At 39.3% G+C, this 26,198-nt stretch overlaps 1 protein-coding gene across 3 annotated transcripts in view; it reads left to right on the forward strand.

The window, feature by feature from the left end:
• Positions 1 to 26,198, forward strand: part of STAU2 (staufen double-stranded RNA binding protein 2) — a 177,616-nt gene that overhangs the window by 35,797 nt on the left and 115,621 nt on the right. For all 3 annotated transcript variants that reach the window (XM_071554347.1, XM_071554346.1, XM_071554348.1), the window contains exons 6-7: positions 21,050 to 21,209; positions 25,148 to 25,255. In XM_071554347.1, the coding sequence (XP_071410448.1) occupies positions 21,050 to 21,209; positions 25,148 to 25,255 (268 nt within the window). The remainder of the gene's footprint in view (positions 1 to 21,049; positions 21,210 to 25,147; positions 25,256 to 26,198) is intronic.

The following is a 26,198-nucleotide window of genomic DNA, read 5'->3' on the forward strand; positions in this document are numbered from 1 at the left end:
GCCAAGCCTTGAAACGGCGGGTCAGGTTTGAGAAACATTGGCAGAGCTGAGGACAAAACATGTGCATACTCTCATATCTGTAGCCAATGCTAGAATCTGTACTCCCTTGTATCTCTGGCTTAAGCACAGTTGGCTTAAACCATGTAAAAAAATTAAAAACATGGCTGTTTAAATTAGAGAAATTAAACAATAAAGTAATGTATTGATTCTGACTACAGGGTCATCCAGCTGGCCTTGTTACCATTGAATGCTGGTTTGTTTTATTATAAGTTATTTTTTTCTTCAGTTAGAATTGAAGGGAGTCATTCCTGAAGTTTTATTGTTCTGCAGTATTTTCAATTATAGAATGTCTGTAAGTGACAAAACAAATTATATCTTACAGACTTACCTAAACTAAGTGTTTTCAGCCAAGAAGTGAAACCACTAGAAACTGAACAGCAGCTTTTGATGTTTTAGTATGGAAAATGGTGATAAAGAGATCATAAAACAACCCTTGTATTTTGGAAGAAGTCAGAAGTTATTATATAAAATTCCTTAAAATGTGTCTCACTGGAATCTAGAGATCTTGAAAAACCTTTATTAAAAAAAAAAGCTTTCAAAATTAAAAACACTTGTGAAATATAGGAACAAAGGAAATACAAAACAATGACAAGCTAAAGAACGGAAATAAAGTAATTAAAGCAGTTTCTTGCGTGGTTTTGAGGAATTTGGATGGTGTGATAGTTCTACAGGCATGTCACGCAAAGTGACTGTGTCCCTAGGATAAACTGCAGCTTCTGTGCACTTGAACAGTTTCTGCTGCACTGAGCATTCATCTTAGTCTTGTATATGGTTGCTTCTCCCTGTTTATGTATTGTACTCTACAAACTAAGGAGAAGACTGTCCCCTTTCTCCTCAGGACATGAGGGAGAGTGCATAGACCATTCCTCCTTTTCTTTTTCTTCACAGCCCTATCATTCCATTTTTCTTTAATGTTAATGAATGCTTCTTTACAGTGCTTTGCAAGTCCAAATTCAACCAAAAAGCAGCAGCATATTCCTGCCTTTTCTGGAGCCAGCTGTGCTGCCTGGCCACAAAGCACAGGGCATCACCCCACCTGGCATGTAGTTTCTACCTACTAGGCAGGCAGCTGACCTGTTGGATACTCAGTTGCTGCATGGAACTGTTTGCTTAAACTTAGTTTCTCCTGAAATTACACATATCAGCCCTGTGGACCAATGCCTAAATACTGAACAATCGCTTTAAAATTGAGGAATAGTAAAAGAAAGTTTGAGGGCTGGTCTTTGGCCAACTACGTCTGCAGCTGTTTGCTTCATAGTGGACCAACATGTTATCCAATCTAATGATCAAAGAGAGGAATAGACCATGATTATTGGATAAATTACTAAAATGGTCAGATCATGTTAATAAAAGATTGTATCGTGAAAGAATGGAATAAAATGAAAAGTTTGATTCTTTTATGAATGCTGAGTTAAAGATTTAATATGCGCATCAAGGGGAAAAAGATTTGAGAAAGTGTTACTTGAGATGAGTGTTTAGTAATGCAAGTAAATCCTTACCCACTTTCATTTGTTGCACAAAAGTTGCATAGTCCAGTGAGGGGGGAAAAAAGGAAAATCTAGCCAGGAGAGCAGCTGTAGAAGCAAAATTTTGAAGCGAGTGGGTTGCGCTGCAGGAGACAATGTAAAAATCTATTGGGACTATCATCTCCAAAGGTACACCTGCAGTTCTACAACCCAATTATCTAATTTACAGCAAGAGAATGAAGTCTGAAATTTTCATGACCTTTAGAAGTTCTTCTGTGCTGCTTGAGCACCCTGTTTACCTTTCAGCAGAAGACTTCCCTCTTCATGGAGAACCTCATCTGTTTGAGACACAAATAGTCCAGTGTATAATGTAAGGCGTAGTTGGATCTGAATGGCTTTGATCTAGTATTAATTAGATCAACAAGTAGCCTGGATAATGTAAAGTTCAGATTACTTGGTGGAGTCTTTTCTTTACTCTAGGCACATGATTAGTCTATTATCGGTTGTTGAATTCCAGTTATTGAGGCTTTCTGTTGGGGCTTGCTGCATCAGAGGAGGATGTTGTGCACAGCTGTGCATAAAGCAGATTTTTTTCCCAAGCATATATACTGTGGCAGATGTGAGGACACTAAGTTGCCTAAACATAGACCTCTGGTGCCACTTGAGACATCCACATGGGACCAGTGGATTTGGCAGAAGACCTAGAGGAGACCTTTACTAGAGTGGCAGCTGAAGGTCAGTCGAGATACTCTAGAGCATTTCAAATGGCCCTGCATAGCTAAGTTTAGACAATTGAAGGAATCCCTAAAACTGATGTTCAGTCATCGTACCATTTCATTTAATCCACTAGGACTCCAGCTATTTGTGGGAAACTTGTCTGTTTCATGGATCAGTCCTGTGTCACATCATGTGGATGTTTCAGGTACATGACTACATCTCACATGGTACTGTGTGCATGTGTTTAGGCATCTAGGTGCAGTTCTTTACAATGCTGGTGGAAGTCAGATCCAAGCTCAGATGCCCTTCAAATAGTCTCTCTGCTTGTGCATTAGAAACTCAATCTCCCATTATAACCAGTGGAAGGACTAGTCAGAGCAATCACTAGTCTAGAATGCTGTTTGTCATGCCTTAAACTAGGCTGTTTGCATTTCATGTGGATCTCTGTAGAGCTTCACTTTAATAGCCACTTAGTTTCTACACTTTAACTGAATACCTAAATTTAAACATCTGAATCTAGAGCTGAATCCTACACTGAGAAATAATCCTAAAATGTGTAATAATTTTATGAGTGCTATAGTGGGAATCATTTCACTGTCACAGTGGAAGGAATGAAAAAACATAAAAATCTCTCCCCAGAGAGAAGGAGGAAAGAAAAGTATCAGAAGAGCAAACTCTTTAGGGGCATATGTGGGTAATAGTAGTTTTTAGGAGAGGCAGGCATGCAAGTCCTGAAATGCTTTCAATTGAATAAAGTAGTATTTTGCTGCAAAAAGCTAGTTGGCTGTGGAGACCAGTGCCTGTGCCCCCCAAGTGAAGTGCACTCTCAGTTCTGGAGCCTGTTGTGTTGAATTGGTTACAAGAGAATAAACCAGGAGCAGCGTAGGGTGCCACTGGGATTTTTACTTTGCTACATTTGTGAGCTTCAGACCTCAGGCATAGGGTACAACATTCCTCCCCTAAAAAGACCCAAAACAATCAGAGGTGCTTTGCCTGCATTTCCAGTCAGTGTTGCAAAATTTTGTCCTTAAAATTTGTATTTTAAGGATGAAGAGGTGTGGTGATAAAGATGTTTACTGACTGACTTCGTGAAAACTCCTTTCTGCATTCCTTGCCCTCCTCCTAACAGTTTGGGAAAAAAACCTTGGAGGAAATATTAAAAATTACTTGGAAATAGAAATTAAGAATTTAATTAGAATAGATTATATCTCCTTAAATACACTTGTCATTTCATCCTGAACAACGGATATAGATTTCAAGGAATTAAAACTTAGGAAAGTAAATAATAATCCAAAGAGTAAGGCAAGTGATCAGATTAACTGTCTAATTGTTCATCTGGAAATGGCTGATTTAGACCATTAGATGGCAGCATGAATTTGTGGAAGAATTTCTCAGCTGAAGCACTCTTTCAAAAAAAGTTGCTTTTTTTCTATTCTGAAGCTTTTCATTACTTTAAAATGTCATAATGACAGCATAAACCAATTAAAACCAGGTTTTCTGCAAGGTTTTGTGTCACCATTTTCTTCAAGTTTTGTTCTCCTGTAATATTTGAGGCTATAGTGCAGTAACTTCAATGGCAGTTTTCCTTTTTTATGTAAATCTAGTGTGAGTAAAAGGTGCCAGTTTGCCAACAGTGACTATTTAAGCATTTGGTTTAACCACACAAAGCAATAAATCTGCATTTCATCACATTAATTAATTCCTCAGACTTGACCTAAAGACATTTCCTTAAAGATAAGGCTTAAACTTGGTCACTAAACCTGCAGTCTGTTCATACTAATGAAGTTTTCTGATGATTTGAATATCTAATTACTCGAAGGGACTGAGATTGCCAGCTGATAATGGATTCAGTTTTGTACATTACCAGTTGAAATAGGATTTGGATCATATCTTAAGGAAAAGTCTCGTTCATCACCCATTTATTTCTCTGCTAGTGTATGGACATTATGGTGTAATAATCCACTCACAGACTTTTAAATTAATTCTTTGTGTTCATCTTCTGCATGCTACATTTCACTTCCCCTGTCCTATTTGTTCCCACTCGTTGCCTGCCTCCCACACAGACATATTGTTACAAGAGAAGTGTTGACTACAGCTGTGCTAGGATTTTTCTTTGCTAGTATCTGTTTCTAGGAAAGGAAAAGGGAGAGTCAGTCCATTTCCTGTTGGTTTAAAACAGCAGAAACATCTGTGTGTCTTAAGATAGTTTTCCCAAAAGAACAGTGGCAAGGGAGCTTGCAGGTGATGAGCTTTGCCATTGCCAGTAGCTATGAGTTTAGACAATAGTGATTAGTGTGGTTGGCTTAGAACAAAAGGAGATTCCTTAAATGACAGAGGATCTTTTTGAATAGCTAATATTTAATTTCTACAGTGTTTTAAATCATAAAAATACATAGTTCATTCAGGATCAGAAAACCCAGATTCTGCTATGGAATCTATAGATTTCACTAAATTCTATCCAAAAGTGATTTTTTTCTGAAGTCTCTTCACCCTGCTATCATGAATCTCCACAGTGCATACAAAATGGTATTGGGTGATGCATCCTGGCCCAGTGTGCCTATAATCCTGACAAATGCATCCTGTCACTACCATCCACTGCATTAGTGGGTATATTTATCCTATCAGGGATCCATAAAATATATACTCTTGAGTGTATTTACAGTATTATATAGGCAACTGTTAAAATAATGTTGTGTAGGCTAAAAATTAAGCTGACAGAATAGAGAGCAAGCTTTGCAGGTAGTATTCCCAGTGCAGTGTCTCTTCATTCTCCAAGTCACTGCACTTACCTGGTATTGTTCAAATCTTTTTAGCCTTAATTGTAAAACATATAGATACTTCATCACTCATCATGCCTAGAATGTGATATGTCAGGCATGACATTTTCACTCTTGCAGCATTCTAAACAGTCTTTTCTCAAGATTATGTAGTTTTATCACTGACCCCTTGGCCCTATTTATACAGGAGCTCCCAAGCCCTAATACTTCAATATTTTCTTAATATTTTTATTAATTTTCTTTCAGGATATAGTGACCTTCCTAGACCACTTGCTTTCTTTCTCTATCTGCTTAGAGGACTCCCTTTCCTTTTGTGGTTCTTGACTCATGTTCTGACTATTTCTCCTGAAGCTTCTTTCAGTGGGCAGGGTTCTTTTCTATAGGTTTTCAGCTTCAGGGGTAATACAATCCTTATCTTTGCTTTGCTAATGTCTGTCTTTCAATACTGCTTTTCCACTTGAGAAATTTCTATAACCCTTCTGATCCAAAGATGTTCAGAGCCATCAGCCTGCCCCAGTACCTTGTGAATCAATTCAGTCTGTTGGCTTTGCAACTCACTGGGTGTTCTTTCTCTAGACCTGCCTGTAAAACAGTCAGCTTTCCTTTCACGATATGCTCAGAAGACTAATCTTGTTGGTATCTATAAAAACAAACACCGATTCAGAATGCTCCTCCAGGAGCAGGAATATTTTGGGTGTGTTCTGTTCTTTCCACCCTGTTAACTTTTTGTTCACCCTTATCTTTTTCCTGTACTTTTGCTGAACTGAGGATATTTCACTCGAGACACCTGAAAGATAGTGGGTTCAATGCAAACAAGTCTGTGTGGCCTTCTGTCTTGTTACTAATTTTCTGTTATGTCCAGAAACTGAACATCAGGTACCAGTAAATATGTTCTATTTCCATTGCTTGCTCTTTTTTGTAATGACAGAGATGAACTGCTGTTAGAGCTCAAACTACTTTGAGAGGCTGCCATAACTTTTCTCAGGGAAGCAAGCAGAAAGAGGTTAGTGGCTAATTTTTAACTGCTTATAGCTCAGGAAGATCTGTCTGGAATTGTACTCTTTCCTTATGTTTGTTGCTTTTGAACTGAAAGTTCTACCACAGATTGAGAAAGTATTAAATATTCTGAAGAAAAGTTTTCAAGTTTCATTTATAACAGAATATATGAAGAAGTTTTCACCAGCAGCCAATGTGTTAGAATTTCTCTTTACATCTTACCTATAATCTTGATTTTAGTGGGTACTTGTGTTCTGTCAAAGAAAGTGCAGTTGACATCTCTTCTGAAATGCTAATTCTCAGGATCTTCTGAAGATCTGCTTGTCTTTATAGGATATTTTAAAGCAGAATGCCAATTTAAGTTAGTTTTTCTTGTCATGGAAAGAATAGCTGCACTCACGAGTACTTTGACACAAAGATTTGTTTGGATTACATGTGTTACTGAAATCATAGAATCATAGAATCAATTTGGTTGGAAAAGACCTCCGAGATCATCAAGTCCAACCCTTGGTCCAACTCCAGTCCATTTACCAGATCATGGCACTCAGTGCCACACCCAATTTCAGTTTAAAAATCTCCAGGGATGGAGAATCCACCACCTCTCTGGGCAGCCCATTCCAATGCCTGATTACTCTCTCTGGAAAGAATTTTTTTCTGATCTCCAGCTTAAATTTCCCCTGGCAGAGCTTGAGCCCGTGCCCCCTTGTCCTATTGCTGAGTGCCTGAGAGAAGAGACGAACCCCCACTTGGCTAGAACTTCCCTTCAGGTAGTTATAGACAGTGATGAGGTCACCTCTAAGCCTCCTCTTCTTCAGACTAAACATCCCCAGCTCCCTCAGCCTCTCCCCATAGGGCTTGTGCTCCAGTCCCTTCACCAGCCTTGTTGCTCTTCTCTGGACTCGCTCTAGCACCTCAATATCTTTCCTGAACTGAGGGGCCCAGGACTGAACACAGTACTCAAGGTGTGGCCTCACCAATGCAGAGTACAGGGGAAGGATCACTGCCCTGGTCCTGCTGGTCACGCTATTTTTGATACAGGACAGGATCCCATTGGCCTTCTTGGCCACCTGGGCACACTGTTGACTCATGTTGAGCTTCCTGTCAATTAGTACTCCAAGGTCCCTTTCTGCCTGGCTGCTCTCCAGCCACTCTGTGCCCAGCCTGTAGCGCTGCAGGGGGTTGTTGTGGCCAAAGTGCAGGACCCGGCACTTGGCCTTGTTGAACTTCATCCCATTGGAATCAGCCCATCTCTCAAGTCTATCCAGATCCCTCTGCAGAGGGGCTGAATTCTTCAGTGTTGTGATGAAAAGGGAAATCATCTCTGGACAAAAACCAACCCAAAACTCTCTTAGCTTAGAAGTTCTGTTCCATGACAAAAGAGAAGAATGTGGAGTCTAATCACCTTGCTGATTTAGATTCAAGTCTAACATTAGTGTCAGTGAAACAGAAATGAGAATTCTTAAGGAGTTGGACATCAGCAGCTGAGCTGAGCTGTGGTTCCGTTCAGTAAATGTAATCTCTATGCTGACCTTGTTTATTAAGTTAAAGGTCATAATGACCATTTTGCACATTAGGAAAAATTTCTTTTCCAAAATGATTGTTAAGCAGTGGAACAGGCTGTCCAGTGAAGTGGTTGAGTCACACCACGGGAGGTATTTAAAAGACACGTGGATGTGGTATTTACTGCCATGGTTTAGTGGTGGACTTGGCAGTGCTCAGCTAATGGTTATAGTCAATGTTCTTAGAAGTCTTTTCCAACCTAAATGATTCTATGATTCCATTTTAACAGTCCTTGGTATCTGTATCCTTCAAGGGGTTTTTTTGAGTTCTTTCCAGAAGAAAATTCCATCCCATTTTGTAGACATTTCTTACATTTCTTACTTTTTAGTAAGTCTACAATCTTGTATTTGAGTGTTTTGATCTAATGAGGTCTAGCATTTTTTCTTTATCAATATTCAGTACTAAATTGTATTCATTGGACAACTGAGACAAGTCACTGTGCACTGGTGACTGCCATCACTTATCACTTATGCATTTTTATTAGCTAAGAATTTCTATTGCCTTGCCAGTCATTGCTGTAAATCCATTATCCCCATTGAAGTTTCAAAAAGTATAATGTCTGCTATTTAAGCTTTCCTAGGAAATCAGCTCTTTTTATGCTTTTAAATAGAAAGGAATTCAAAGTACTGAAAGACTTCACCACTCATCTTTTTGGTTTCTGACCTTTTTGCACCTTCCAGACTTTTCTATGGTGGATTAACAGGTGCTTCCCTTCCCCTCCCAGATGTAGATCAAGCTTCCTTCATAGGGCTATCCACGTTTTTGCCAGCATCCTGTTATGATGTGCAGTGCAACATAAACCACCTTCCCTTTCCAATTGACTAAGCTCTCTCTATCTCACTTTTCTTTTCTTTGCAAGTATAATTTCATAGAGGGGAAGATTTCTGGATAGAAGCTTTAGCTGGACACGTGTGGCCATTTTCAGAGGTTGCAGAGCTGATAACTAGCAGGGTAGGAGAGCGTGCATCCTCGGTTAATTACATTCAACTGCTGAGAGGTGGCTTGTTAAGTCAGATTTAAGGATTGTTTTTTTCAGTTTATTCTTATTTTCAGTCTTCTAATTGCCAAGTTTAAAGTGATAGGTTAAATTTTTTACTCATGATAATGCAATTTAATGTCTGTATGTTTACATTCCTCCAAGTGGGAAAAGAATGTAACCTAGTACACACTAATTATTTGAATTTAAGTTAGTTTGGATGTTGAGAATCACTCTGTGAGCTTTCTTTGGCCTTCTTCCTCTGTGGACTTTCAGGTTAATTAATTCCTACAGAGTTCTAGGCCTGAGATGATTTTGTTAGTAACATTTTTATTAATATTATATTACTGGTATGAATACATGATAAAATGGAATGAGTGAGATACTTCATTCTCTCATTTGCTTAGTGTATAGGCTGGCAAATGGCATGATTTTTTTCTTTTGACATGAGTTTCTTATGTAAAAGAAAATGATACTGTAGTCAGATATGCAGCATTGTTTATGTTCTTTTACTGTAATGGATATTTGGACGGCATTCTCAGTAACCACTCTGAATGCTTGTAAAGATTAGTGAGTAATACAGTTCATGGGAAATTTTATGAGCTGAAGTAGATAAGAATTGAGATGTTTGTCTTCTGGATGTCTGCTTTAACCTCTAAGTATACAGTGTGCATCACAGCTTTGTTATGTTTTCCCTTTTATTCTTATTGTACTTGGGTTTGTGTCATGGAAAAGAACCTTTTCTTTTCCCTTGTATTTATCTTTTCCTCCCCACCAGCCTCCATCTCTTTCAGCGTTGTCCATTTGACATTTTCCAATGTCTTAGGCTCAGGAGGCTGTATTGTTGTTATGTTATATTATTTAAGCTGTTTTTGCAGTCAAGAGTAAGTTGAAGTTTTGTTGGCCATTTTCATTACTTAGTTATTCAATTGATAGATAAAAATACTTTTTCAGAGGCACATAACATTTTGTTCTCTGCTGTCTTCTTGATTTTTATTGTTATTTTTCACTTGTTCTTTCTACCTTAATCTTCAATGTGCAGTACTTTTGAATGTTCTTCTTACGATCTTTTTTTTCTCTGGGTTTTTCTGTTTTACTTCTTAGCCTTTTTCTTTTCTCCTCATGTATCTCTTGCATTAGTTTCTCTTCAGGTTTTGGGTTTTTTATTTAACTAGTATTTGGGCTGGTTTTGAGACCTTTCTGGCACTTTGACAAGTGCTTCATCTAAACCTCAGGGGTTTAGCTTGAAGGAGAGAGTGCAATAAAAATGGAAGCAGAGACCTGAACTTACTGTTCATGGAACCATCTCTCTGTAACTAGGGCTACATAGCTGGCTCATCGTGTTTGCTCTGTTATTTGTTAGCTTGATCTGTGACTGTAATGTCTGTAGCTTTCTGTTGGTTTCTTCTAATTACTTTTGTTGAGCAACTGTTTTTTCACTTCTTGTACATATTCACTATAAATAGTAAATAAGGTAGTGGTAAATATAGAGAGTAAATAATGAAATAATTTCAGTCAAATGTCTGTATTAAACAACTTTGAATTTAGGGAAACAGTGATATGGCAATATTATCGTCTTATCACAAATTCTTCTGGGAAGATTCCACATTAGATAATGTTACGTTAAACTGAATCCTCCTCCCTCTTGTTTTTCACTCTGGAATGTTTCAATATTGTGATTATGAAAACATGAGTCAATTTTTTTTTTTACTAAGTTGCTTATACTGCTTGAAGGACCTACAGAGCTTCTAGCTCAGGAAAAGAAGAAAAAAAAAATAGAAAAGGGAATCATTACTGACTTCATGAAAAATTCCCAGCCTCATAGCAAAGTTTAAAAGGAAGTTTAAGTGAAGACACACAAGTAAAAAAGGTATAAAACTCAAAGGTAGATTTTGTCTGACTAATATGTTAGCCTTGCATGTTATGTGTCAGCTTGAATTTTTAGGTATAGAGAGTAAAGTAAATCTTATATTTGTGGGATTCAGTTAAGCATTTTATAGCATTAGATAGGGATAATGTTTTGATTAAACTGAGAGAGTTGGGGATTTGTGTAAGAAATGCAGGGTGGGAAAGGAAAAGAAAAATAATCAGCAGTATTAAAAGCCAAACTAGGAGGAAGATTATTAAGTACAGTTCTTCCAGTTTTAGAATCAACCTTTTTAATTATTTTTGTTGAGGGTGTTTTCACAAAAAGTTGAAAAGTGTTCTTGAGATGCAGAAGGCTGTCATTGCTGCACAAGAAGATCAAGATAGTCAGGAGCAGTTGGATGATTGTCAGGGCTGATGTATTAGAAAATCAATGAGACTAGATCTTTCCAGTGTAAAATGTAAGGTTAATAACACAGGCACTAGTTATATTAACTCTGTTGTCACCTGAGGGTTATTCACTTGGAAATCACTGAAAGGAAATGTTATATTCTAAACTATTTGGAAAACAAACTAAGAAAAACTAATGAGGTTGAATTAGTGGAGAAGCAAATGTGATTGTTAAGATATGTTGAGCAAGATATTTCTGGTAAAGATACATAAATATCATTATGACATAGAACACTCTTAGCCTTTAGTATATTGTTTACCATTTTTGGGTTTTATATTTAAGAACAGCAGCAAGTATGGGGAAGGGCTGTGAAGGATTATCAGGATATTGGGTAGCCTTTTATACAGCAAACTTCTGAAATACCTTGACTTGTTCCCTTGCAAAGCAAAGGCTGCCAGGGGATGGGAAAGCTCACCATGGAGGACAAATAACTAAGAAGTAAGTAAGCTATACAAGTTAAAGGATAGTATTAACACAAAACAAAATAGTGCATATAAAAGTATAGCCAGGCTGAACATTAGAAGATTCCTAAGTATCAACTCAGCTTCTAGATCATCCTCCCAGCAGAAGCAAGTAATCTCATTTGTTTTCTAATAGACCTTAACAGATAAAGAGGATTACATTATGCAGTTGCCTGCAACTCATGGATCTTGACTGCTTAATGTAGGATTTGTTACATTCTTGCATTTGAAATAGAGAAGGTTTAGGGTTTCTATGTCTTAAAATGGAAAGCATCTTTGTTATGTTTTCTGACTATTTTTTAAAAATATGAACAGATGCTTTTGAATCTTTCTGTTTCTTTATGTTTCCATCACATGGTTATTCTTTACAATTTTTACATAGTCAATGGAACACTCTTTTGCTTAGGGATTTTCTACAACTAGGTCAAAATTGGTTTCATGACAGATCACAGTAACTATCAAATAGTGAAAAAATATTTAATCATTCAGAATTAATGAAATTAAAGTTCAAAGATTTGAATACCATCTTTCCAATGAAGGATAATCTGGGACAAGTATACATTATATTTTTAATCCTCATCTATGAAACCGAGAGGAGGTCAGTATTCAAATAAAGCATGTGTGTGGCTAAAAGGGATACCCAGTGCCTTGCTCGCTTTACATCAAGAATATCGTCCTCACTTTACAGTAAGAAAGTTTTTGGAGGATGTGAAGGTGATCTAGAAGAGAACAGCCAGACTGATTCATCATAAAATAGAATGGTTTGTGTAGGAAGGGATCTCAAAGGTCATTGATTTCCAACCCCTTGCCATGAGCAGAAACACCTTCCACTAGACCAGATTGCTCAGAGCTCCAATCAACCTGGCTTTGAACACTTGCAAGGATGGGGCATTCACAACTTCTCTGGACAACCTGTTTCACTGCCTCACCACCCTCACAATAAAGAACTGCCAGCTCATCCCTCAGTACTCCCAAGTCCTTCTCAGGGTGGCTGCTCTCGATCTCTTCATCCCACAACCTGTATTGATACTGGGGGTTACCCTGTCCCAGGTACATCTTGCACTGGGTCATACTAAACTTCATGACATTCCCATGGGCCCATTTCTCAAGCTTGTCCAGGCCCCTGTAGGTGGCATCTCATCCTTCAGGTGTGTCAATTGTACCACTCAGCTTGGTGAGGGTGCACTTGATCCTTTTGTCTATTTTATTAATGAAGATACTAGATAACACGGGTCCCAAAACAGACCCCTGAGGTGCACCACTTGTCACCGATGTCCATCAGGACTCTGAGGCACTGACCACTACCCTCTGGATGCGACCCTGCAACCAGTTCCTTACCCATCTAGCAATCCACCCATCAAATCCAGCTTTTTCCAGTTTGGAGAGAAGAATGTTGTGGTGGACTGTGTCAAAGGCTCTACAGAAATCCAGATAAATGACACGTATAACCCTTCCTTTGTCACTCCCTTATAGAAGGCCACTGTTGGTCAGGCAGGACTTGGCCTTGGTGAATCTGTGCTGGCTGTCTAGAATCACCTCCCCATCCATGTGCCTTAGCACAGCTTTCAGGAGAATCTGTCCCATGACCTTCCCAGGCACAGAAGTGGGACTGACAGGTCAGTAGTTCCCAGGGTCCTCCCTTCTACCTTTTTTAAGATGGGTACAACATTTCCCTTTTTCTTGTCACTGGGAGTTCACCTGACTGCCATGACATTTGAAATATCATGGAGAGTGGCTTGGCAACTACCTCAGCTAATTCCCTCAGCACTCTGGGATGCATCTCATCAGGTCCCATAGACTTATGCACATGCATGTTCCACAGGTGGTTGTGAACCTGATCTTCTCTTACAGTGGGAGGGACTTTGCTGCCCCAGTCCCCATCCTGCTGTTCATCCACTCAGAGGTGTGGGAGGAGAGGTTACCTTTGAAGACTGAGGCAAAAAAATTGTTGAGTACCAGAACCTTCAACTCATCTGCTGTTAACCAGTTTTCCAGAATGATTTATTGGGGGCTGGACCTTCCTCCTATGGTTAAAATACCTGTACAAGCCCTTCCTGTTATTCTTTGCATCCTATGTCAGGTTCAGTGCCAGCTTTGCCTTCCCCTTCCTCACCCTGTCCCTACACAACCATGCATCATCTCTATACTCTTACCAGTCCTTGTTTCCACTGCCTGTGCACTACTTTCTTTCCCTTTAGTTTGACCAGCAGTTTCCTACCCAGCCATGTCTGATTTCTTGCTCCTGGGGTTGGTTAGCTCTCACATTCTATGGAAGACTTCCTTAAAGATCTGCTAACTCTCTTTGCTCTCTTGTCCCCGAGGGCAGTCTCCCCAGGGATCCTATTGACTGTCTCCTTGAAGAAGTGGAAGTTTGCTTTCCTAAAGTTCAGGGGTCTAACTTCTTACCTGACTTATGTCCTTCAGGACTGCAACCTCCACCAATGTCTGATTGCTGCAGCCCAGACTGCCTCCAATCTTGATGTCCCTGACTAGCTCACTCGTGTTGGTGACCAACAGATCCAGTAATGCATCCCCTCTGGTTGGGCTGTCTTTACCTCATTCAACAGTCATAGCATCATCAAGGTTGGAAGAGACCTTTAAGATCCTCAAGTCCAACCATCAACCCAGCCCTACTACTGTAACCCCAAAACCACATGACCCAGCATCAGATCCAGATGCTTCTTAAACACCTCCAGAGATGGTGACTCCACCACCTCCTTGGGCAGCCTATTTCAGGGATTCCAGCACCACCACTGTAACAGTAAAAATTTTTTTCTAATACCTGATCTGAATTTCCCCTGTCTCAACTTGAGGCCATTTCCTCCTGTCCTCTCACTGCAGGCATGGTGGAAACATGGGCCCCCACCTCGCTACAAATCTGGCTCCCTCAGCCATTCCTCATAAAACTTGTTTTCTAGACCTTTTGCAAGACTTGTTGCCCTTCACTGGACACACTCCAGCACTTCAATGTCTTTTTTAAAGTGTCAGGCTCAAAATGAATGCAGTACTCGAGGTGTGACCTCACCAGTGCTGAGTACAGGGGGACAATTACTTCCTTAGTCCTGCTGGCTACACTATTCTTGATACAAGGCCAGGTGCCATTGGCCTTCTTAGCCACCTGGGCACATTGTTGCCTCATGTTCAGCTGGCTGTCAATCAGCACCCCTAAGTCTCTTCATGCTGAACAGCTCTCAAGGCACTCCACCCTCAGCCTGCAGCGCTGCATGGGGTTGGTGCAGCCCAAGGGCAGCACCCAGCACTTTGCCTTTATTGAATCTCATGCAGTTGTCCTGAGTGCATTGATCAAGTCTGTCCAGGTCTCCCTGTAGAACCTTTCTACTCTTGGATGGATTAACATTCTCATTCATTTTACGTCATCTGCAAATTTACTGCACTCAATCCCCACCTCCAGATCATCAATAAAGGAGTGAAACAGGACCAGCCCCAACACTGAGCCCTGGGGAAGAACCAGCCACCAACTGGATTTAGCTCCATTTACCACAATTCTCTGCACCTGGCCATCCAGCTAGGCCATCAGAGTCCACCCATCCAAGCTGCAAGCAGCCAGTTTTTTGAGGAGGATGCTGTGGGAGACAGTGTCAAAGGCTTTACGGAAGACTACATTCACAAACTTTCCCTTATCTACTAAGTGGGTCACTTTGTCATAGAAAGAGATAGGTTGGTCAAGCAGGACCTTCCTTTCATAAATCCATGCTGGCTGGGTTTAATCCCCTGGTTGTCCTGCATGTGCTGTATAGTGGCACTCATGATCTCTTCCATAATCCTGCCTGGAACCGAGGTCAGGCTGACAGGCCTATAGTTCCTCAGATCATCCTTTTGACCCTTCTTGTAGTTGGGTCCTACATTTGCTAATTACCAGTCAGCTAGAACTTTTCCAGTTAACCAGGAATACTGGTAGATGATTCAGAGTGTTTTGGCAAGTTCTTTCACCGGTTCCCTCATTACTCTGGGGTGGATCCCTTTAAGGCCCACAGACTTGTGAGCATCTAATCGGCGTAACAGGTCACTAACCACTTCCTCTTGGATTATGGGGACTTCACTCATCTGCCCATCACCAACTTCCAGCTCTGGCACCTGGGTATCCTGAGGACAAGAAGACTGAGGCAAAGAAGGCATTAAGTGCCTCTGCCTTTTCCTCATCTGTTGCTATACTGCCCTCTGCATTCAACAAATTGTGGAGAGCCTCCTTGAGCCTTCATCTGCCAGTGTATTTGTGGAAACTTCTTTGTTGTCTTTACCTGTAGTGACCAAATCCAAGTTCTAGTTGGGCTTTGGCCCTTCTAATCTTCTCCCTGCATGACCTTGTGACAATCCTTATAGTGCTCCCAAGTTAAAGTCCTGCCTCCAGGCCCTCCTTCCAGAGATGATAGATTCTCCTTTTTCCTCCAAGTTTCTGCCTTAGTTCTCTCTTCAACCAGGCCAGTTAAGAAGTTATCTTCCATGCATTCCACAAGTCTCCTATATTGCCTGCAGCTCATCATGCTCCTTTCCCAGCAGATGTCAGCGTAGTTGAAGTTCCCCAGCAGGACAAGAGCCTGGGAGCACAATCCTTCCTGGAGCTGGAGCAAGAAGGTTTCGTCAATAGGCTTCCCTTGATCAAATGGCCTAGCCTGTAATAGACACAATTCAGGAATAATGGACTATAGTTCTCAAAAGGAGTACTTGGTAAAGAGAGCATCTTTATTCCCAGGTGTTGTTATGGACCTGCTGAAAGAACTAGAAAATGCACTGCATGAAGACAAAAGGGACTATACTGGAGGTTTCCTTCTTCAAAACATAGAACTCACATCTGTAAGAAATGCACATGGCTAATGGACTGCTTAGTAAAATAGGACGTAGCCAGGGAACAGCTGCACTAAACAACTTGCTCCCCTAGAGAAATTTCAAATGTTATGAAGAAAAAGTTGTTCTCAGCAAATGCTGTTTCCTACTCCCCTGAATGGTCTGAGTCTCTCTATCTCTCCACTAACAAAGTTTACAGCATTTTCCTGATTAAACAATACCAGCAGGGCTGCCAGTTTGATTGAGTTCATATAGAAAAGGAGCCAGAGAGAAAAAATGTAGAGAATGACCCTTTCAGCATGGAGCTGGCATCTGAAGAATGACTTTCCTGTACCATGTTGTATCTTGTATTTTAGTGGCCTTTGTCTTGGCCAAAATGGTCCCAGTTTCTCTTCACTTTGCATTAGCAAATTGGAATAGGGTAATACTTCCTGTAAAAGTGTAGTGGGAAAGTAATTGTGTTTATTTGTTCTTTTTTACATAGTTGAAGAGTACATTGACCATTAAAATTTAGAGAAAACCTCACGGAGTTTTTAACATGGGCTAAATCTAAATAAACTTCCTGGTTTCTGTGAGCTGCAACTTGCACTTGTTTTTTTCCCCCTTCTAAGAATAAAGTAACAATATTTATGAGAAACATTTATGCCATTGAGGAATCCAGTGAAATGCGGGAAATGCAGTATGAACGCATAACGTATGTACTAATACTTTATTTGTCTTTGTGTGAGTGGATTTGATGGCCAGAAAGGAAGAGGCCCCAAGGGCTCCTTAGTATGCAATTAATATTTTGGCTAGAAAAGCAGCAGATTGTTTCAGTATGCTTACATGTTATGACATCATATTCCAGTAAAATTATAATGAACAGAATTTTTGTTTGTCTCTGTGGCAAACCAAAATGAGTTTTCTAATTGTCAACAGACCTTGGTGATTTATTTAATTATAGTGGCGCCCGCTCACACCAACTTAGTTAATGTCTGTCAGCATTTCTGTTATGAACCTCTATTTTTAGGGGTTTATAACTAGTTGTAAATATTTACTCATTGCTGAAACTTGGCATTCAAGGTTACAGTCATGGAGCAAATACTCTTTTTCAGGTTGACTATTCTAAAGTGATACCATTGACATTAGCTAAAAAGTAGATTTCTAATGCTGTAAAACTTAGAGGGAATAAAGAGAACCTGCTTTCCAGATCTGTCCAGGCCTCTTATTTGAGGGATCTTCTTAAGAATCTCAAGTGTCCAGCAGAGCCAGATGAAAATGAGCTTGTTTTTAAAGGTTATATGTGACTGATTGTGTATTATCTTTCATCACACTTTGTCTTCTTCCACTTGAATGTATCATTTCATATGTCCTTTTGTTGTCTTCTAGTTTGATAATCTTCTGTCATTTGGCTGCATTTGTCAGCTTATGTTCTGAGTAGTGTGTCAGTATCACTTGAGAATCTCTTTTATGTAAGAATTTTCTCCAAGGAAAGTCCTAGCCTTTGTAACTACCATGCAGAATGCATGGAGAAGCATATTTTTAAATGAAGGTTATTTTAAAACTTTTGGAAACCTAATGAGTCTGTATGTGAGGTGTGCTATTTCAGTTCTGTGACTGAACAGAGTGATGAAGGACTGAGGAGTGTAGGACTGATGTGTAGGTTCTCCTGTGATTGAAAATATTGTGCTGATTATGTTATTGCATAATAATCAGAAAATTCTAGATAAGTATTCTGAAGATTGTAAATATTTTCAGCCTTTTCTAGTAACTCATCTGTAGTATATTGGGAAGGTTTGTTAATGATCAGTGGCAGATACATAATTTTACCTTTGCATGAGCTTGTTCCTTACCTGAATGTACATCTTTAGGATGCAGAATCATTCATTATTGAAACTCAGTTTAATTGTCACATTGTAATTTCAGACTGTAATACTATGATTACTTTTAAGGCTTTTGTTAATACAGTCTATCCTCACCACTGAAAAGAGGAGCATGCTATTTCTCTTTGTGGTAGAGAAGCCAATGTCCTCACAGATTTAGTCCATTTTCTGAGGATTTCAGGTGTTCCTCTGCACTTTTCTGGCAATGCTCATATTATCAGTGCTCTGTTAACTCTGCCTGAGGCCAAGCCAAGCAAAAAAAGTTTAATCAAAACCATGTAAAAGCCTAATCATTCTACCAATGCCAAAGAGCTGCATGAGGCTCTAGAGCCACAGGCTGAATATAATTTTTCTATATTATCACATAAATAGCTCCCTAACTACTCTTTAAATGAAAAGGTGGGGAGGAGGAGGGATAAAGAGAAGGCCTGTTGTGGGATTTGAGTTTATGAAGTGGATTAAGTTCATGTGCTTTTCCTCCTTTGCATGCAGTGGAGGGAAAGGTAGGTCTAGTAACTCAACAGGAAACAGGAACTTCTGTTGGATATTGTATTTTCCCTAAATCTAGGTAGTTGCTAGCAGCACTACCACATTTCTTTTTATTTAAGGAAGATTGTGAAGTAGTAAGGGGTGACATGCTATCAAGGTGCCTACTGCTTTTGCATACATAGGTTGTCCTGTACTAAGCTGCATAACACATGCATCCATTTCCAGGCTCTAGTTCTACATCTTCTGGGATCTTCTGGGATGGTGGGAGGATTCCTGGGAACTCTTCAAGGCACTTGAGGTTGTCTGTTCCTGCAGGGAAAGGGTAGCCACGGGAGGCAGTGGCTTCTAGCAAGCTCTATAGCTGCCAGTAGGCTCTGTCAGCTACTCTTGATCAAAAGCTGCATTGAGCTTTCCATCCAGTTGTTTCCTGACTAGAGAGTCAAGCACTCTCTCAGCAGGAAGTGGGGAGAAGCACATCTAAGTGCAGGGCCTAGAGCACCATTCCTAGAGACAGCCATCAGATGCAGCATTTTGCACAGCAGTTCATGCAGAAGGGAGTCAGAAACTCTGCTGAGGACAGTGTGTGTGTGTGTTCAGCAGTGCTGGTGATGCACCACATGACACTGGCACCATCTGGAGCAGCAATCCCTGGTCCATCAAAGACCTTGAGTCAGAGCTAGCTCCAGAGCTGTAGCTGGGATTCATTGTGGGCACCAATGGTACTGTAAGGGGACACACAGAGCATAATTAGCCTGAGTACTGGCATCAGGTTTTGACAACTGTGGCAACTTTTTTGAGGATCAGTGCTTGTAAAAGACAGGCTCCACCTGACCAACTGGGGCAAGCATCTTTATTAACAGGTTGGCCAATCTGGTCAAGAGATCCATAAGATGACAGAGAGTGAAGGTAAACTAAAACCAAGCAAGGACCAAGTTAGTAAGCAAATCTGTAGGGGTGATGTTGGCAAGAGAGACCCTAAAACCAACTAAACAGGGCAGAAGGAGACCTGCTCCAACTGTATGCACAGAAGTAATGAAGAGCCTACAAGACAGCATGATGGGGGAAATCCTTATACCCAGTATCTTTTTTCATTTAAAAATCTGCCATTCTTTTTGAGGTGAATCTCAGTCTGAAGCCACTATACTTTTTTAACGTTGATTTTGTCATATTGATTGTGTCTTGATATTGTGTTTGCTTTTGGAAGCAAAGGGAGGCAGGAGATGAATGCTGTATGTCAGAAGCAAAGAAGGACCCAGTGGAGTGGAACAGAAGTTGATGTTCTTAAACTACCTATTTCTTTGGTTTGACAGCTGCTTAGCTAGGAAATGGCACCATGGTGTTTGAATTCCATTAGGCATGTAGGACCTTTGTAATTGTTTTCCAGAAAGAGCGGTCAAACACTAGAACAGGTTGTCCATAAATATGGAGTCTTCAGCTCTGGAGATATCCACAGTACCCTGGACAATGCCTGAACAAGACAGTGTAACTTCAGAGCTTTACCATGCTCTGGGTGCTGTATTGGACCAGATAACATCCAGAAGCCTTTCCAACATGAGTTAGTCTATAATTTTATGAAAATGCTCCATAAGCAAAAGTATTTCCAGGCCTTAATAATTCCCTATAAGTGTGTTAAACTGTAAACAAGAAAGCACAGTAAATACCTACTTTTTGCATGTCATAAAGGCAACTTAGCTCACTCCTCCAAGGCCCTATAGCCAGAGGCTTTTTTGAGCCAGTGTTATGGTTTTGCTCTTTCCATATAAATATATTTTTAGAATTAGACTCAAAGTTCAAGGACACTGAGACCAGAGTGGTTATTCATATTTGTTTCCATTTGAAGTGTGCTGCTCTCTTTAATTTGTTTTACAGTTGAAACAAATAGGTTGCAATTCCGAAAGTCTTCATACCAAAATTTCACCATCCATGTCCACGGATGAGAGTGCATTTTAAAAAGGATCCTGTATTTGAGTGAATCTAGTACTGTGTTTGAGTGAATCTAGTTTTGTTGCAATGGACCTTGCTTTTGGCCGTGCTTTTGGAATCTTGAGCTTTTTTACATGGCTGTAAAATATAGCCAAGTTATTTGTCAAATGAGGACCCACTTCTGCTAGGTGTATTCTCTGCCATCTGACTTTAGTTGCCCCCTAGAGCTGAGCTATGCTCACAGGTTTCATATGGGCAGCCTCACAATTCTTCCTCCGTGCCACTTGTCTGTGGGACAGAAGTTGTCTCCCAGGCATGGCTTCCACTGGAGTTTTCAGTTCTCCTTAGGTTTCATCTTCCCAAGACTCAAAGCAAGAAGAGAGCAGAGCTGTGCTGTTGGGCTGATGCACAGTAGAGCTTGTTGCAGAGCCCCACAAGTGTAGGTGAGGAGCTGGTTTGTGTGTGTGAGCTGCTGTCAGAGTTACCAACTGCCTTGCTGAGGAGCAGTTCATGTATTTGAGTACTGGGTCTTATTCTGTGAGGAAAGATAATGTTTTATCTCCAGATACTACTCTATATTACATTAAGTGTATGGTTAAAATTCTTAAATTGTATTGTTGTTTTCTTTTAATTTCCTTCCAGGTATCACTGCCCAGTGCCTAAAATTTTCTATGTCCAGTTAACTGTTGGCAACAGTGAGTTTTTTGGTGAAGGAAAGACTCGTCAAGCTGCTAGACATAATGCTGCAATGAAGGCTCTTCAGGCTCTCCAGAATGAGCCTATTCCGGAAAAATTACCTCAGGTTTGTGTTTCAGAAAACTGTTCCTAATCTTCATGTAAAGATTGACCAAATTGAATAATTTAATTTTCCATTTTTTCAGTGTTTAATTTTTAGTAATTTTTTAATATTAGCCTCAATAATTAGAGAAGTAATACTAAGTTACTGGTATTTCTTAATAAAGGGACAGTGAACATGGCACCAAAATAACAAAATAAGTAGATATTTTGCAGATAGGATTGTCAACGGTGAATAAGTAAAAAATAAAATGAAATATTTGAGATTATACCAAAAGTGGAGAAAATGTTAATTTAATCAGTGTCTTCATGGAGAATGAATTATTAACCATAAATATGTGTCATGCCATTAATGCAATTTTTGCTGTTGAAATTACTTGTCCCCAAGGTACCTGAAAACCTGACAGAGCCCACTGGCAATTACTGATCACGTGTCTGATGATCACCTGGTTTTAGGGTTTTAGTCACTTAGTTACATTTTAAATAACTGGCTTTCTCACTGCTATGTTTGTATATTGCTGCTTAAAAATAAAGCATTGTGTTATATTTTAAAAAATATTTCACAGAAAAATAATTCTCAGAATAATCTTTGTAAATTGAAAGGACAAATATAAGTCAAAGAAGCTGAGTACTTTTAAGATCTCTGGGAGCACTGTGAGCTTCTAGTGCAGAAGTTGAAGACCACTTGGGATCCTGTATGATCTCAATAGCAGGTGTCTGTTGAGACTAAAGTCCTCTGTCAGGAAAACCTCTGAGGGTAGGGGGAGTGGTTGGAGGTTAGTAATGAAAAAATATTTGTCACTTCATCTTTTGTTGTTGTGGGAGACTGGAGGTGACAGGCTGAGGTAACTCTCTGCCTATGTCCAGACAGAGGGAGTACAGAGCATTGTGTCCTGTGGAGCTGAGTGTAGCCCTCCAGAGAACTGGAGGCTCATCAAAACAGCATTTAAGGTCCTTGTGGTGCGACGGTTCAGGCTCCTCCCTTCTGCTGGTCATGCGAAATGCACTGGTGGGATGTGCCCTCACCAATGAACATGGTCCAGATCAGTAAAAGTCTATTATCTTCAGTAAAACTGACCATCTTGGTTCATCTATGGAAGATGATTAATTCATCATTCCTCCAAGACTGTTTGTAGATCAGAGCCAGTACGTATCAGATTCTGACTGGCCTCAATGACATTATGAGATTGAGCTTGTTTTTTTCCCAATGACTGTCACTGTGCTCCCAAGGAGAGCAGAGAGTGAAGCAAGGACAGACCATCTGGTACCCATTTAGTAATCCCATTAGTAACTCAGTGAATTTGACTGGAATGGGAGCCATGGAAATTTGCACAGTAAATACACAGGTTTCTCTTTTGGCCTTCATATTTGCTTTATGCAGTCTTCTATATATTCTTCTTTTGTTTCAAGGTACCTTTTTATTTCCTTTTTAAAGAAAAACTTAGTTAAGGATAAAATCTTTTATCCATATTAAAGCACTGAAGAGAAGTATCATTGCACAAACATGTAGAAGAGCGTAAGGTGAGCAGAAACAAGAAGCAACAGCCAACAGGGCAGGGTTGCAGTGAAGGTGAACCTGCTTTCACAAAAGGGCTATTGTGTGTCTGCCAAAGCACCTCTGATGTCTCATAGATGTGAGGCTAAGAAAGGCCTTACAATTAAAGCGTCAGTTGTAGAATGGGGATCAAATTTAAATCCTAAGTGGCTGAGACACTCCTGAACATATTTTATTTTTCTTTGGGAAGTCACATGTCTAAGGCTTGGAACTTTATTGCTCAGTACTAAGGTCTAAGCCTTAAAATCTTGATCTTCCCTTTTCTCCACTTAACAGTTTGGTTCTCTACTGCGTTTGGTGGAAACATTGCAAGGAGTTAAATTTTAAGGGCAGAAGGGACAATGACATATTTTCTGGACAGACATGTTTGTCTTAATCATGAAATTTTGAACAGTAATTTCTAATTTAGACTGTAGAATTTTGGATAAACTAGAGTACAGCTAGAAAACCTAAACATTCTTGACATGAAGGCTTGCTGACAGTCTAGTGGGCATTACATTATTTTAGGTAAATTATGCCAGTGTTTGATTATTCCCCATTTCAAAGATAATTTGCGAGGTATTTCTTCTAGAACTCACTTTCACTTTCTGTTTAATTGGTATTTTCTTATTTTTGATATCAAAAATCTCTCCCACATATATGTTTAAAGATTATGCTTAAGTAAGTTTGAATCTTTTAGTGGAACTCATTGTTTTCATAATGTCTCAGTGCAAAGTTGTTTTTTCTAATCAGTAGTTCATCCTGTGTCTTTCTTTTTGCTAGCTTTTTGGATTATCAGTGTCCTTTATAAAGTACAAACTTAATTGAATGCAATGCCAAGTAATATTCTCGCTAAGGTTTTTGAATAGAATAATAGTACCCCATTCTTTATATCCCCATAATAGAATTTTGCTTTTATGTATTGTCCTTTTAACTTTGTTGATCTTTCTCAGTGAACATAATCAATGCTTTGCTGGTCCTCTAAGTAATGACCTACATTCTTGATTTCAGCGGTACTTGACATGCCATTATATGAAATGAGCTGGAGGTCCTACATAATTTCATTTTAACTACCCTTCTTATTATTTTTCACTGCACTCTTTGTTTTCAGCAGGTTCTGTAAACTTTATAATATTTTTATTTTGGTATTTAGCTCCAGATCAATGTCAGCGATGCAAATGGCTTTTTTCAGACTCAAAAGTTGGCAACTATTTAATAAAACAGAAAGTTCTCCATGTCTGCATGCAGTAGTGAAGTGCTGGGTTTTTGGTCCTGCGTTGTCTTAAAGATTAATGTATTAAGAGTTAACAAACGGTAGATAAAACATTGATAACATTCATTTTTATGTGGAAAACCTAATTTTTTAATACTGTTTTATAACTGTGTTATCTGAATTTTGTAGCTATGCTGGTTGCTGAAGATTTAGATCAGACTTTGTTATGTAAGAAGGGAGCTCTGCAGGAATCCACCTAATTCAGCCCAAGTGTCTTTGATGTTTACCTCCACTAATAAAAAATTAGGAGCCTGGCCAAGGTTACATGGTTGTTGAGAGATCCCAGTTCGAAGCATTCAGAGCTTTGCAGTTTGAAAGTATCTGAAAGTGAAACCTCTGAGAACTAAGGAAATGTGGCCTGGGGGGCAAACACCAAAAGGTAGTGGTTGCAAAAGGCTGACTGATCCCCATGCTGGTGGTTGTCTGAGAAAATTAAGATTTACCTGAAGTATAAAGCAAAGCTGAATTTTAGGCAGGAGGATGTTTGCATATGCGTTTTTTTATCTCTTAGCCTCTCTGTTTGTTATGTTCCTATGGATAAATAAATAATGTTCTGTGTTAAGCAAGCTGTTCTCTGTCACTAGCTTTTCACACTGGTCGTAACTCCCAGAGGGAAGTTGATGGAGGGGCCGTTAACCAGCTGGACCTGCTGAGGACACCTGTAACCTGGTGACCCAGTCAGACTATGGGGGTGATTCACTCAATTTCTTCTGAGAGAAGTGCTGTCTTCTGTACTTTACGAGAAGTACGGCTTTCTTCTTTGCTCAGAAGGGGTACCTGCAGAGAGACTGAGAAGGAGGTCAAAGGATGTGTTTGATCCTCATGTTTGACACAAGAAGTGTGTGTTCAGATGATTGTTAGCCATGTCATTAATAAGACTAAAATGCATAGACATTTCACCGTCTGTAATTAATTAAAAATTAATGTGTATGTGTTCCTTTATTATGAAGCATAAGCACATTATATATGGCTTATCAGTCAGCAGGCATCTGATAACAGGCTGCTGAGATGGATGTACAAGCTCTGATTTACAGCCTGACAGCAGAATTCAAAAGTCTCTGAGAAAGTGGGGAGAAGTATACTATATCTTTTTAATCTTTTAAGAGCCATAATATGATTATGTATGCATCATTTTCAGAATGGAGAAACAGGAAAGGAATCAGAAGAAGATAAAGATGCAAACAAGTCTGAGATCAGTGTAGTGTTTGAAATTGCTTTGAAGCGCAATATACCTGTCAGTTTTGAGGTATGTGTTACATTTTTATCTGTTACATTTTTATGTTTTTTAAGAAAGTTTTATAAAAAGGTGCCACTAAAACTCAAGACAGTTAATAATAGTAATACATTATAAATATGACTTCAATATTGATGACAGTTATGAAGAAGACATTGTTAGTGTATCTAAGACACTGATTTTTTACTATTAAAATAGATGCTCTTTCAGAACTTACAGAGATCTAATATTTGGTTGCAAACAAGTGGATGACAGAAAGACAGTTAAATCATCTTCTTTATAGGGCTTGACTTTAGAATTGGTAGCCATACTCAATCTGATTTGAAATAATCTTCAAAACAGTTAGCCAAAGTCTTTGCTTGAACTGTAGGCATTCATACACTAGATACTGGAACATTTTGCCTCCAATGTGCTGTTTTCAGAAAGTTGTAAGTATTTTTGTCTTCCACTCTGTTTGACTCCTTATCTCTACTTAAGCCTTCATGACTTTTTTTGTTTGTTTATTATTATTTTATCTATGAATCCACTTCTGACACCTTGTTTACCTTAAGTAATAAAGAATATTTGCAATAACTCCAATGCTATCAGTTAAGTAAGTAGGGGAGAATTAGTGATACGAACAGGAAGACTGTCTGATGAAAAAATTCTTACAAAAGCTTGTTATAAAAAACTAACATTGTTTTGGTAGGAAGCACCAGATTTTTAAGGTATTTTTTTCCTTTTTTTTCTTTTAATTGCAGAAAATGCTAATGTAAGTGGCTTTTTAATGTTTGATTTTTCTGCTTTTTGTTTTACATTTAAACTGAGTATGTATGAAAGATGTGGGTAGTGCTTATACTGGTGATGCTTGTTTTCTTGAGTGCTTTTTCCTTTTAAAGTATGGGCATGTATTTGCATGTGAAAAAGACCTAAAAACCCTAAGCTGTGGCATGCCCTACAATGTGCTGTATGCAGC

The sequence above is a fragment of the Pithys albifrons genome, chromosome 4 (assembly GCF_047495875.1).
Source record: "Pithys albifrons albifrons isolate INPA30051 chromosome 4, PitAlb_v1, whole genome shotgun sequence".
NCBI lineage: Eukaryota > Metazoa > Chordata > Aves > Passeriformes > Thamnophilidae > Pithys > Pithys albifrons.